This window comes from Arabidopsis thaliana, chromosome 2 (assembly GCF_000001735.4).
Source record: "Arabidopsis thaliana chromosome 2, partial sequence".
Lineage (NCBI taxonomy): Eukaryota > Viridiplantae > Streptophyta > Magnoliopsida > Brassicales > Brassicaceae > Arabidopsis > Arabidopsis thaliana.
The window spans coordinates 9,011,090-9,024,327 of record NC_003071.7 but is presented as its reverse complement, the minus strand read 5'-3'; the positions used below and the strand labels follow the sequence as shown (position 1 = coordinate 9,024,327).

The 13,238-nt window shown below is 37.2% G+C and overlaps 3 protein-coding genes and 3 pseudogenes across 9 annotated transcripts; 2 read left to right on the top strand and 4 right to left on the bottom strand.

Annotated features, from left to right (window-relative positions):
• The first annotated feature begins 34 nt into the window (after nt 1-34).
• Nucleotides 35-1,533, top strand: AT2G21020 (annotated as a pseudogene). 2 transcript variants are annotated; one of them is made up of 3 exons: nt 73-281; nt 653-877; nt 1,064-1,504. The 2 variants fall into 2 exon arrangements; another variant differs by having other exon boundaries at nt 35-281; nt 653-1,533.
• A 924-nt stretch (nt 1,534-2,457) lies between these two features.
• AT2G21010 (Calcium-dependent lipid-binding (CaLB domain) family protein) lies at nt 2,458-3,384 on the bottom strand (the record flags this gene model as incomplete). The annotated part of the gene is made up of 3 exons (NM_127670.2): nt 2,458-2,589; nt 2,670-3,134; nt 3,211-3,384. 3 exons carry the CDS (start codon nt 3,382-3,384, stop codon nt 2,458-2,460), a joined length of 771 nt encoding a protein of 256 aa, NP_179697.2.
• A 724-nt stretch (nt 3,385-4,108) lies between these two features.
• AT2G21000 lies at nt 4,109-4,822 on the bottom strand (annotated as a pseudogene; the record flags this gene model as incomplete). Its single annotated transcript has 1 exon — nt 4,109-4,822.
• A 469-nt stretch (nt 4,823-5,291) lies between these two features.
• AT2G20993 lies at nt 5,292-5,750 on the bottom strand (annotated as a pseudogene). Its single transcript has 2 exons — nt 5,442-5,750; nt 5,292-5,360 (listed from the first exon to the last, which is right to left on the bottom strand).
• A 478-nt stretch (nt 5,751-6,228) lies between these two features.
• Nucleotides 6,229-9,858, bottom strand: SYTA (synaptotagmin A). Of its 3 annotated transcripts, NM_001202637.1 has the most exons (12): nt 9,391-9,776; nt 9,021-9,119; nt 8,877-8,927; nt 8,658-8,781; nt 8,388-8,506; nt 8,185-8,286; nt 7,924-8,072; nt 7,800-7,839; nt 7,610-7,686; nt 7,276-7,522; nt 6,715-7,203; nt 6,292-6,630 (listed from the first exon to the last, which is right to left on the bottom strand). In NM_001202637.1, the coding sequence occupies exons 1-12, from the start codon at nt 9,499-9,501 to the stop codon at nt 6,499-6,501; spliced, it is 1,740 nt and encodes a 579-aa protein (NP_001189566.1). In that variant the 5' UTR covers nt 9,502-9,776; the 3' UTR covers nt 6,292-6,498. The 3 variants fall into 3 exon arrangements, with proteins under 3 accessions (NP_565495.1, NP_001189566.1, NP_001189565.1); NM_127668.4 differs by lacking the exon at nt 7,800-7,839 and having other exon boundaries at nt 6,229-6,630; nt 7,998-8,072; nt 9,391-9,858; NM_001202636.1 differs by lacking the exon at nt 7,800-7,839 and having other exon boundaries at nt 6,715-7,522; nt 7,998-8,072.
• A 506-nt stretch (nt 9,859-10,364) lies between these two features.
• On the top strand, nt 10,365-12,984 carry MCM10 (minichromosome maintenance 10). Its single transcript, NM_127667.4, has 11 exons — nt 10,365-10,562; nt 10,796-10,976; nt 11,091-11,165; nt 11,249-11,486; nt 11,567-11,691; nt 11,769-11,802; nt 11,886-11,932; nt 12,022-12,159; nt 12,246-12,310; nt 12,390-12,453; nt 12,542-12,984. The coding sequence occupies exons 1-11, from the start codon at nt 10,472-10,474 to the stop codon at nt 12,672-12,674; spliced, it is 1,191 nt and encodes a 396-aa protein (NP_179694.2). The 5' UTR covers nt 10,365-10,471; the 3' UTR covers nt 12,675-12,984.
• Nucleotides 12,985-13,238: the final 254 nt, after the last annotated feature.

The window sequence follows — 13,238 nt, the reverse complement described above, 5'->3', positions numbered from 1 at the left end:
AGTTCTTTTATGATCAACATGTGGTATAGAATATAAAAAGTCAACTTTATTATTTGCTTATAAGGAATACAAAGTAGAGTTGACCATTTGAGGTTTTAGATGAGCAAACCATAAACATGTTTGGAGAAAGAGTCATCATAGTTCCATCAATGGCTGAGATCTCTGATATTACTACTCAGACTCAAACCGTTGTCTCGGACATCGAAAACGATCGATCAATTGATGATTCCCAGTCGTCGGTTTTATCTGGTCCTCTTGTGTCCGTATCATTCGTTCAAAAGGTGAGACACATCTTTTATGTTGCCACATGGTTTCTTAATTTTTTCTTGAAATATTTGTTTGTCGAATCAAGATTTTATATTCCGTGTGATGTTGCTATATGCGATCTCAATCTTGACTTTGGCTCTAATTATTGGTGATTGATTTTCCAGTTTATGAAGTATAGTAATCAAACCGAACAAACATCTATTTCGAATCCGTTTGGTACAAGTTTGTTTCTATAACAGTAAATTTAAACACGTAATATTTTTACTCGTTGACGTTTGCAAAAATTAAATCCTTTATTTTTACCATTCATAAAAATTATTAAAGTTTATGTTTTCATGTTTTCCCTATAGAAGTTGACTTTTTTTTTTTTGTCTAAACTCTATAGTTGATTGGCGAGTTCGTGGGGACATTCTCTATGATATTTGCCGGCTGCTCAGCCATCGTGGTAAATGAGACGTACGGTAAACCGGTGACACTTCCCGGTATAGCTTTGGTATGGGGACTAGTCGTAACGGTTATGATCTACTCAATTGGTCATGTCTCCGGTGCACATTTCAACCCTGCTGTTTCTATTGCCTTTGCCTCTTCTAAGAAGTTCCCTTTTAATCAGGTGAACCAAAGATATCTACAATTGTAAAAAAATACCTCATACTATCTTTATAAGGTTATTTCATGATTTCGACCATATTCATAACTATAAGCAGACAAAATATGTTTTTCCACTAGTTATTTGTTAAATCAAGTTTTTCTCGACCACTTTGGTTAAAACATAAGCTAACAATGTTTTATTTTCAAGGCCAATTTCGGGAGCATCTATGAATCCAGCAAGAAGCTTAGGGCCTGCACTTATATGGGGATGTTATAAGGATTTATGGTTATACATAGTTTCACCCGGAGCATTATCAGGTGCATGGACTTATGGTTTGTTACGATCGACAACGAAATCATATAGTGAGATTATACGTCCAATTTGCAATAAAGTATCTTCGAGAGATCGCCAAGAAGCTTCCCAAGATGAGATTTGTGTTTTACGAGTGGTTGATCCGGCTAATCAAAACTATTTTATATGTTCATCACCTACCGATATCAATGGCAAATGTAATGTTACATGTAAGTTGGCGTGAATTATATCGATGTACTACTCACCACACTAGTTCAATATCCATGTATTTTGTTTTCTCGTTTCATATTACTGTGTATATTTTTATTTTATATGCGATAAGTGATAAAAAGCTTATATACAGTATTAACACGAAATGTTTTCTCATGCTCAACTTTATATAGTAATACAATAATAAAAAAAGAAATCTATTTTTGAATGCCAGCCACCACACGATGTTAATCGAGGAAAAGAGTAATACTAACTACCAATGTGCTTAAGTACATGCCAGTTTTAAGTGTCGTGGGCTTATGAACCTCACCAACAAAGTGGAACCCTTGTACGGTAGACAGGTTTGCGACATCGTCTACAAACTTTGTCAGTTTCGCCACTTTGAATATAGTTTCTTTTGTTCCAAATGTTCCGATGCACAAGAAACATTTTAATAACGAAAAGAAGAGAAAAATAATAATCATTTCTTAGAATATTTGTGAGAGTTAATGTTTGTGAGTGTGTGAGTGAATGTGAATCCACATTTATACGTATATCCGATTACTGAAAACGCAACACAACCTTTCTATCTTTTCATGGTTATTTTGTTAAAACGTATGATAAGAATGTAACGTTGTTACATGTAAGTTGGCATGAAAGATAGATGTACCATTGGCAATACACTAGTTCAATACTAAAGTATTTGTTTTCCGGTTTTTATTTCAGTAAAACCTCTATAAATTAATAAAGTTGGAACTAAGAAATTTTATTAATTTATAGAGATATTATTAACTATAGACAGATTGTATTAATATTATAATTTCTTAAGAAAATATTTATGAAAACAGTTTTTTAATAATCAATATCTTTCTAAATTCAATTAAAATAAAAAGCAATTATTTAGTTTAAAAAAGGGAATTTTGCAAAATAACCCTCTAAGTCAATTTTATTTGCAATTTTACCCTCTAAATCCGAATTATGCAAAGTGCAAACTCAACCTCACCATAGGAAAGAAAAGTCAAAGAGACACAACACAATACAAAGTTTATAAATACATGAAACCAAATATCTCTTTGTTTGTTCTCGAATCGAATCAGAAATCAAAAGGCAGTTTGCCAGTCAAGCTCGATTTGGATCTTTCCATTCTTAGAATCAATAAGGTGAAACTTCTGATTCATCCTTTTGTTGTTCACCACGTCCACCACCGGAATATCCACGTACCCTAGTGTTTCCTGTCCATCAACAACCACTTTTAGATTAGACAACTACAAAACACTTATTAGTGTTACTGTGAGTGAAACAAGTGTGTTACCTTGGGATGCAATAGACCTATCCTAGAAGAGGTGCTAAACACTTCCACGTGCAATTTCTCATGGACTGGAGGCTCCTCGAGCATAAAGGAGAACTCCTCATTCCACTTTGGGTCTTTGTTCTTCTTCACATTCTTTGTTTTTCTCTCCTCCCCTTTGAAGTAGATGTGCACATAAGGATTGGTATGATGCTTTCCTTCAACATCCTCAGCCGAATGCACTATTACCACAAGCATTCCTCCAGCAACCGGTGTGCCTTCTGGAGCTTTCTGAACCGCTTGCATTTCTTCCTCCGTGAATGGCTTATACAAGAGTTCAACCTCCAGCTTCCCCCTATACTTGCCAGGCTGCCCTTCTTCACCACCGTCCAGAGTCTTACGCAGTTCCAAGGTGAATGCTTTACGTTCATCAGGCGCCAATTCTTTCAAAGCTAATACATTCATACCCATCTTATCGTGCTTCCCAATCTGCGTTGCAAAAAAAAAAAAAATACATATATATCCTACTCCATGTCACTTGTCACCCCTTTGGATAGCTTTTTACCTTTTCCCAGCCATACACATTGAATTCTAGAACCTGAGTCTTGGGATCTCTGACCGAGAATTTGAATTCCTCATTCCATTCAGGGTTCAAATTCTTGTGTTTAACAGTTGTCTTCTTAGATGAAATTTTATCTTCAGAGAGCTCGATTTGCACGTATGGATTTATCATGCCCATCTGAACTTTTTTCCTTTGAACCACAGCCTTCACAACTTTCACATGGAGGATTCCAACATGCCTTCTTAATGCTCTACAGATTAAAAATTAAGATTTGCTTTATATTATTGAATTTAAGACATGGATTAACTATTCAAAAGATAAAGGCATTTACATGTTCACAACTTGATCCTTGATTTGCTCCTGAAACAATTAACGCAACAATGAAACTACAAATGAATATTTGATCCAGCAGAAATGTAAAAACAAAAAGACAAAACAACTTTCATATATATTGGTCCAAATACATATATATTGGTCAACCAAGAAGTCAGAGTTTCATTTGCCATTCAGCCTTAAAAGATTGAAAAAAATCCTCTTCATCAAACTAGACTAAGAACTTTTCGATAACATCCTACCCATTATTAGATCTACTAATCATCTATTTTTTGAGAATATCGTAAGTCTGAATTTTTATCTATCTGATTTACAACTTGATATTTTCTTCTTTCTTGTCTTTTAATTGATAATCTATTGGTTTAGTTTAATTCGAAAACTTAGTTTATTGTGTGATCTGAGAGCTTTGTGGAATTCGACCCTAAAGTAATACAATCGATCTCTTATTTGAGAGAGTGGTCTTAGGATTAATTTGATCATACATCAAATCAGCGCACCTATCACCCCTCGAAACACATACACATCCCCACACTCTTCACCTGCACCAATCATCATCTTCATAGCACAGCGTTCACAACAAACCCTACAGCCTCATGCGTTACTTCTTTGTTTCCTCTCATCGTTTGTCGCCACTATTCCCAAACTATTCTATGATAACCTTGTGACAACTTAGGAAGAGGCTCTATGCTTGTGATCGTACAACATACCATACCAAATCGGGATGCATCCAAGCCATTTAGGAACGTGTTTGTGCGTTCTTGTTGCGATCTTCTTCCAATTGTGAAGCCAACTCTCCGCAGCTACATGTTCGTATCATTTTATAAATCGCCAATTCATCCCACATCTTCTTTAGCCTACCATAGTATGTCATCACCGTGTCTCCATTCTGTCTACAATTTGCGATATCAGCTCGAAGCTCACTGATTCACGGTTCATTCCCAGGCGAGAACGTCAGCTTTAAGTCATCCCACAACACTTGGGCTTCCTCCACCCTTGATATCGAAGTGCGTACTGTGGGCTCGAATGTATTCATTATCCATGCAACTAGCATTGTATTCACAACCTCCTACTGTTCCATATCATCTTCCTTGGTAGGTTTCTCCAAGGTTCCATCAATGAATCCCAATTTTTGTTTAGTTCGTGAGGCGTTCCGCACATGCTTTGCCCAATCTTCATAGTTTTCACCCTTCAGTTGAACATTAGTTATCAAATTCTCTGGTCCATCAGAAGAATGGAGATAAAGTGGGGAAGCCATGGCTTTTTCTGCCATCGTGAGGCCAGTCCCACCGTCGCCTTCCACAGCTTTATTACCCGGTTATCGTCAAATCTTTGTTACCACCGTCGTCGTCGTCCACATGATCTCTTATCTCTCCCTTTATTTTGTTTCCGTTTCTTAAAACCCTAGCTCTGATACCACGTCAGAGGGTAAAGAGAATATGTCTATTGTCTTATTGAGAAACCCTAACTACCCTACTTTAAAGATATTAACATATTAGACTAGAAATTATTATTTATTTACTTATAGTCCCTAACATGACATACTTATATTTTTGAATAGGTATACTTATTAATTGTGTAAGTGTGTGTGTATATATAGACTCACCTCATTGAGAAGTTCAACGCAAGCACGACTTCCTCCAGCGTTACAAGCCTTCACGGTAACATATTTAGTATAAGGAAACGGTCTGTGTAAAATCTTAATCTAATGTGATTTAATATATGTCATCACTAATTAAATATTAGAGTCTAACCACGATCAAATGTTTATCTTTCTTGCAAACCGATGCCACTTGAGAAAGGAAATCAGGATTTATAACCCTACCTACAAAACCATTCACAATTGTTTGTTAGTTTTATTTGTGATCGAATGTTGAAATGAAACTCTTGCTAAATTTAAAATTACCCTCATCTGTTTTGAACGTACCAGGAATGTTCAAAGCCTCCTCAACATGACTCTTGGCAAATTCTTCATTTGTCCTACAATTAACGACAAAAAAAAAAGTAAGGTAAATGATAACTCTGTAGAAACAAATCGACAATAAAACCCTAATATACATATACTTGAACACATACATACGGAATTGTTCATAAAGAAGATTAGAAATTGTTTTACTTGACTCACCTCTTTGGTTTTGTTTCCTCCATGGGAAAGCCTTCGGTTTGATCTTCTTTTTTCTGGTTCGTCGTCTTCTGCTATGATAAAGGTTGAACTTGAAGAGAAGATATATATAAAACATACAACTTATAATTGTTCAACTTGATCATGTATTTGTTTTAATCAATTTGAAGTTGTATAAAAAGATTAACATATAAGGTGACCAACTATTATTTTATTACTTTTACCAAAAAAAAAAAAAACTATTATTTTATTATTTTGAATTGATCGTGAAACTTGAACCAAGAGAAAAGTAGATTTAAGAAAATATCAACTCAGTTTATTAGTTAGTTTTATACAAATTGTTAACCATAACAAAGTACTAGCTGACCACAAACTATAAAATTGTTATGTCAAGAAGCAGGTCTCGCGATTTATTAGGGCATATATGCATTTTAAAAGTCGCAATATTTCAGCTTCAGAATGCAAGAACAAGTTTTCCATTTGTTCTCTTCAAAAACAGAACAATGGAAGCAAGAAATTCGGTTTCGAATATGCATTGATCTTCGATCATATATGATAGATACTGTTAGTTTGCCAAATAAAAAATATGATTATACTGTTCAATAGTAATTTGAGAAAATCTTCTCACTAAAAAAATGAGATGTGGAAACTGAGAGTCACTCACACTACCGAATTTCATAGAAAAGAGAAGTCGAAGACACACAAATCCAAATAAAAGAAGGCTCTGCAAATCTGAATGTTGGTTTTTAAGAGTTAAAGCCCATTTTGTACAACAACACATAGTTTTTAACAACATCAAACCAATTATCTCTTTGTTTGTTCTCGAATCAACTCAGAAATCAAGAGGCAGTTCGCCACTCGAGCTCGATTTGGATCTTTCCGTTCTTAGAATCAATAAGGTGAAACTTCTGATTCATCCTTTTGTTGTTCACCACGTCCACCACTGGAATATCCACATACCCCAGTGTTTCCTGTCCATCAACAACCACTTCTAGATTAGACCAACACAAAACACTTGCTAGTGTTAGTTACTCTGAGCGAAACGAGTGTGTTACCTTGGGATGCAATAGACCTATCCTGGAAGAGGTGCTCAGCACTTCAACGTGCAGCTTCTCACGGACTGGAGGCTCCTCGAGCATAAAGGTGAACTCCTCATTCCACCTTGGGTCTCTGTTCTTCTTCACGTGCTTTGTTTTTCTCTCTTCTCCTTTGAAATAGATGCGCACGTAAGGATTGGTATGGTGCTTTCCTTCAACATCCTCAGCCGAATGCACTATTACCACAAGCATTCCTCCAGCAGCCGGTGTGCCTTCTGGAGCTTTCTGCACGGCTTGCGTTTCTTCAAAGCCTTTGGGCATTTCTTCCTCCGTGAATGGCTTATACAAGAGTTCAACCTCCAGCTTCCCCCTATACTTGTCAGGAGGCTGCCCATCTTCACCGCCGTCCAGAGTCTTACGCAGTTCCAAGGTGAATGCTTTATGTTCGTCAGGCACCATTTCTTTCAGAGCTAATACATTCATACCCATCTTCTCGGGATTCCCAACCTGCGTTATAAAAACAAATATTACATATATACCCACTCCAAGGCACCAGTCACCCTTTTGATAGCTTTTTACCTGTTCCCAGTCATACACACTGAACTCTAGAACCTGAGTCTGGGGATCTCTGACCGAGAATTTGAACTCCTCATTCCATTCAGGATTCAAATTCTTGTGTTTAACTGTTGTCTTCTTAGAAGGAATCTTATCTTCAGAGAGCTTGATTTTCACGAATGGATCTGCCCCGCCCATCAGATCTTTTTTCCTCAGCCCCACAGCCCTCACAACTTTCACATGGACAATTCCAACAGGCCTTCTGAACGCCCTGCAGTTTAAAAATTAAGATTTGCTCAGCATAATTAAATTTAAGACATGGATTGACTATTCAAAAGATAAAGGCAGAATGGCATACTTTGCAGGGTCAAGGATTGGAACTACAAGGGTCTTAGGCCAGAGATACATGTTCGCAACTTGATCCTTGATTTGCTCCTGAAACAATTAACGCAGCAATGGAACTACAAATGAATATTTGATCCAGCAGAAACGTAAAAGCAAAAAGACCAAACAACTTTCACCAAATAAGAGATTTAATGTCCAAATACATATGTATTGGCCAAACGAAATGTCACAGTTTCATCTGCCCTTCAGCCTTAACAGATTGAAACAAATACTCTTCATAAAACTAGACTAAATAGAATGAGTAGCCCATATAATGATCAATCATACCTCTCCCTCATAAAAAAATTCTTACTCATACAAGTCAGGGATTTGAATGATGTATGTAAGAGAAAGATATCAACCTGAACAAATCTGTAGAGGCCAGGGATTGACATAAGATCTGCTCCACCAAGCTTCAGTCCAAAATCAACATGTGGCTGCCATAGTAGCAAGGATCAGTCAAAAACACAAAATCTCTACCAAAGATCTGATAATGAGGCTGACTACTACACAAATTGACCTTATAATGAAAAAGGTTATACCACATACCTTCTCCATAAGAGACACATAGATATTGGCAAAACAAGGGAAACTTGGAACTAATGGCTTGAGAGTGATACGAGGCTGAGCAAAAACTTGCAGATCGACCACCTGACAAAAATTCCTTGGTAAGTGAGGGACAATCATGACTGATAATATTAAGTAGGTCGTTCCTTCTTTAAGGTTGACTAAGCACTTGGCAGCATAATTACCTGAACTGTTGCCTTCAACCCAAATGCCTTGATGGCAACCAAGATATTGGGATTTGCGGCCCATTTCAAGCATGGTTCCATAATCAACTCTTTCTCATCCGTGAGATAAACTTTCATCCCTGCAAAGAGAAGAATAATCGTCGTAAGTCCTGGAATCAATTCATAATCATCTTTCGCATTTCACCACCATCCATCCTCCAGTTCTTAGTTCCATTATGCAAACAGGACATTCAAGGAGATATTAAAGATGAGAAGAAAGGATTATCCGACCTTGAAATGTAGGGGGTAAAGAGCCTAGAGTAAGTGTTTCAAATTCAACAGAGTCAATCTTGTACTTTGGTATCTGCTCCTCAATGATCGGTTTTGCTATATTCTTTGCAGTCTTACATATGGCCTACATGGATAGTTGGAGAGACCAAAATTCAAAATTTAGCAAATGAAGGTAAGAGAAAGTGAAGTATCACAAGAACATCAGTCCAGGTATGTAACCTTGTCGAGATAAGGCCACATGTACTCGAGAAATCTGTTTATCCAGTCAACCTAATTCACAAGAAGATAGAAAGACAAAGATCAGAGCCTGAGACAACAAAAAAAAAACTTGTAATATCAAGAGTAGGGGGAAGAATCACATACACGATCGAAATCCGGATTTTTGACCCATAGAGGTATCTCTGGAAGCATCCGTAGCATAGCTTTGGGATCTTGGTCAGCTATTGAACGAATTTCAGGATCCTATAAGAGCGAAAGGGTCACAAACTTGAACTGTAAAATGACTGTATCACCACATAACACTGTTTGGGAAATTCCTATTCTGGGATGCATAACTAATTTAGACACATACACCAATACAGCCAAGAAGAGTTCAAGTAAACATGTCAAGCCTAGAGAAATGTTGTTGCAAGTGAGCAATAAGTTTAATTCCATTTGCTAATCCTAATGTAGTTTATGAACGATCAAGCGTGGACATAGGATTGAACCACAAATCTCAGTGAAAAAAACGAACCTTGACGTCGTTGGGGAGCAAGTAGACGAAGAGAACGTAACCAATAACAAGTCCCAATGAAATCCCAACTCCAAATCCACAAAATCCTAGTATCGTACTGAAAAAGCCCATTTTGATTTCCGTTTCAGATCCAACAAATTCTACTCAGCAACCAAAACAAAAACCCTAGAAGCTTTCTCCTAAACACAGATCAAGACGGACACAGTTCAGCGGCGTCGGAAGCGATCTGAGGTCAGAGATTAGTGGAGATTGGACTAATCGAAAAGAGAGATTAAGGAACATTGACTGAGATCCATGGACGTGGAAATCGGAGAAGATAAACAGATGTCGTGAGAATCGTGAAGCCCAGAAGGCAAGCAAACTTTGTGTGCGCTTCGCTGCTAAAGACACGGACCAATTTATTTTATTGTTCTTTTTTTGTCTTTTACTTTTAAAAATAAAAAATATCAGCAATTTAATTTAATTTTTTTAATTTTTATTCTCTCTTCGAATAATAACATTGCTTTCTGATGATACTATAATAAATTAATTAATGAAAATCTTATTCCTTTTTCATAACTTTCTACATACATCAATATTGAAATTTACGTATATGTTTTCAAAGAAAATTAGTATTTTGTTTACGAAAACATATATAATTGTTCATTTGTTCTAAAAACTATATTTGGGCACATTTGGATAATTATTGAAAGAGAAGGGTAAGTATCTTATATTGGGCCATCGCATGTTGATAAGAAGCCCATGATTAAGACAGGTGGCACACTTTAAGTGGATGTTGGTGGCAATTAGGGCCCTGTGGTTGTTGATGGACCACGTAAGACATCTGACTATTTTATTTACTCTCTCTCGTTAAGAGACAAAAAAAAATGCCATGCCGACACTATCGTCACTCAAATTTCCGGTTTATTTCACCATCCTGATCTTTCTCACGAACCGGTAAAACCGGGTGGTATGAAACATTATTTATTAACAACGAAACGGCGTCGCTTATGCGTTTCGGCGGGCAACGAAATTCAGTCTCCCGCCCACGAGATGTTGTTTTGTGTTCTTGTGCATCGCTATTGGATCGTGAAATTGAAAAATGGAAAACGACCAAGAGGATCTTGAATTGCTTCTGTCTCTTGACGATAGGGTTCTCGAAACTCCTCCTGGTTCTCCTTCTGCTGCACCCGGTGAGTTTCTCTCTCACTTTTGTAGGGTTTTGTTTTTTGCTTTCTTAAATCCAGTGTGCGATTCCGATTTGCATCTCTGATTCGATCAATCACTTGCGTAATAGATCTTATGATTCGAATATTGATCTGGGGGCGTCTTGTTTCCATCTAATTCGCTCAAGAATCTGTAAAGTTTGATGCTTTTCTCTCAGTTGGATTGTTCTTGTCCTTAATGCGAGGTAACGTTTGTGCAGGATATCTCACGGATGATGAATCCCCCAAGCGTAGGGGTCACTCTGACTTGTCTGACTTCAGAAGTGTTGTTCAAGATTGCATTGACTATAATCCTAAACCAATCGCCAAAAACACTAAACCCAAAGGCTCCAACAACTCCAATACCAATGACATTGAGAAGTTTTCTGGCTTGCGCATTAGGTAAAGCTAAACCCTTTTCACTCTAGCAATGTGAGTCACAGCTACTATAGTCGTAGATTGTTTTTTCAGTTCCAATCTATAGCTGAAATAGCCAATCTTTTGATGTATTTGTAGGAATCAATTACTTAGCCCTGCAGAGATAAGTGATCTGTTTTCAGATATCCGTTTCGTTCGATTGCCAACAATAAAGTAAGTTGTTCACTTCTTAGATAGATAAACATTACTTACTACTCTTGGGAAGCAGAAGAGATTTAAAACAAGTTTCTGTGTAGGAACTTGCTAATGGGTGACAAACTCTCTGGCTGCTGGGCGACAATGGGAGTGATAACAGAGAAAGGACAACCCAAAACAAGCTCCATTGGGCAGGCTTATGGTATATGGAAGATCGGTAGCTTAAATGAAAACAATGTCTCCTTGTTCTTGTTTGGTGATGCTTACAAAAAGAATGAGACAGAAAAGGCAGGAACGGTTTTCGGTCTGTTTAATTGCTCACTTCGCAAGGACAATGGGGTAAGTATATAGCATCAGCTTTTCCAGTAGCCGGATGGCTTAACTAAATCTTCTTTTTAAAAAATTTATGTTTGTGGCAGGGACGTGAGTTCTCATTGAGTGTCAACTCTGCTAAACAAATGGTTAAACTGGGGGTTTCAGCTGATTATGGAGTCTGCACAGCAAAGCGGAAAGATGGAACAACTTGTACATCTGTTGTAAACAAGTAAGTTTACCTTAGCGATGCATCTCTCTTTGTATTGTTTCCTGAATGTTGAGTTACAACTTTGAATTTGGTTTCAGGCGCCAAGGAGCATTCTGCAAGATTCATAAACTGGTACATTTTGGTAATACTTTGGTCTTGTTTTCTGGCGTCAATGCAATGAACCATGTTTTTCACTAACTATGAATTTTTCACAGAATGCATCAGACAAATTTGCTACAATGAGAACTGAACTCAAAGGAGGGTATGCTAATCCTACCTAGTCGTGTTCATAGGTTGGTCATACCACGAGTTGGAAATTTTCATGATTCTTGGGATGTTTTTCTATTTCAGGAACTTGAGAACAGCGTTCAGAGATCTAAAATCGCAAGGGATTTACACAGTTGAGCCACCAGCAGATAGAAGCGGAAACAAAAAGACCACTCAGCCTGTTCGAGTGCTATCAGTGGAAGGTCTCCGAAAGGCTCTAAGGTTGGAAACTCTCAACAAGTTTTTTACTTTTAACATAACGAACAGAACCCGCTTCTCAGATTCTAAAGCCAATTGTGATTATGCAGTGGCGCGGATAAAGTGACCCCTAATGTACACTCACAAGGAATACGTTTCTTGAACGAGATGGCCAGTATGCTTCTTCTTTCTCATTTGACACAATACAAATAAAGCTTATAAGGTGAAATGTGTGACTGATCTTGAAATTACAGGACAAAAGGCATCAAAGAACGTAAACAAGAAATCTGAAGCTGTGAATAAGTCGACAGAGAAGAGGTACCATCTTCCTGAGTTGTTACTTTTTTTAGTTGTACTGATGTATAAAAGTTATCTCAAAGGAGATGTTCTGGAATCTCCTCTTCAGGAAAGCATCAACGAAAGAAACACAAGTAAATGGTGAGCCAAAGAGAAAGAAAACAGAGCACAGGAAGGAAACTCCCGAGATTTCCACCGGAAAAATGATGCTCCTAGATTTCTGCAGCTCTGACGAAGAATGACTCCTCAATAGACAGACATTGTCAAACAGGTACTCAGGCCTTAAGATTTGGGCCAAATGTGATGTTATATGAAACCATAGAAACCGGTTTTTTTGTGGCTTTTGCCGGTTTATTCAATATTGAGATAGATTTTGTGGTTCTCAAGATTAGTCTTGAAACCGGCAAAACAAATATCCGTCATGCAAAAAACCTTCCATTTCAACCAAAATATATAGATGGACACATTTATTTAATGCATCAAGCAGTACCATATATATATTTCCTCACAGTTGAGAACCTATAACTCAATAGTAGCATTGTTAACTGCAACATGTTTATTCTCTAATCATCTGAACAGTAGTGTTGTTGGAACTGCATTCCTTGCAGGCATAACCAAATTGCACCATACCAAAAAACTCTCCCATTCCTATATCAAATAACACATGGTTATAGGTAAGTTAACTTAATTGGAGACGAGATAAACAATGATCAAAACAAAAACAAGCAACAATTAACAAAACCAGGGTTATCCAAGGAGAATATAGTTTTCAAATCAACAAAATAAAAACTGCAAGAAAGGTAGAC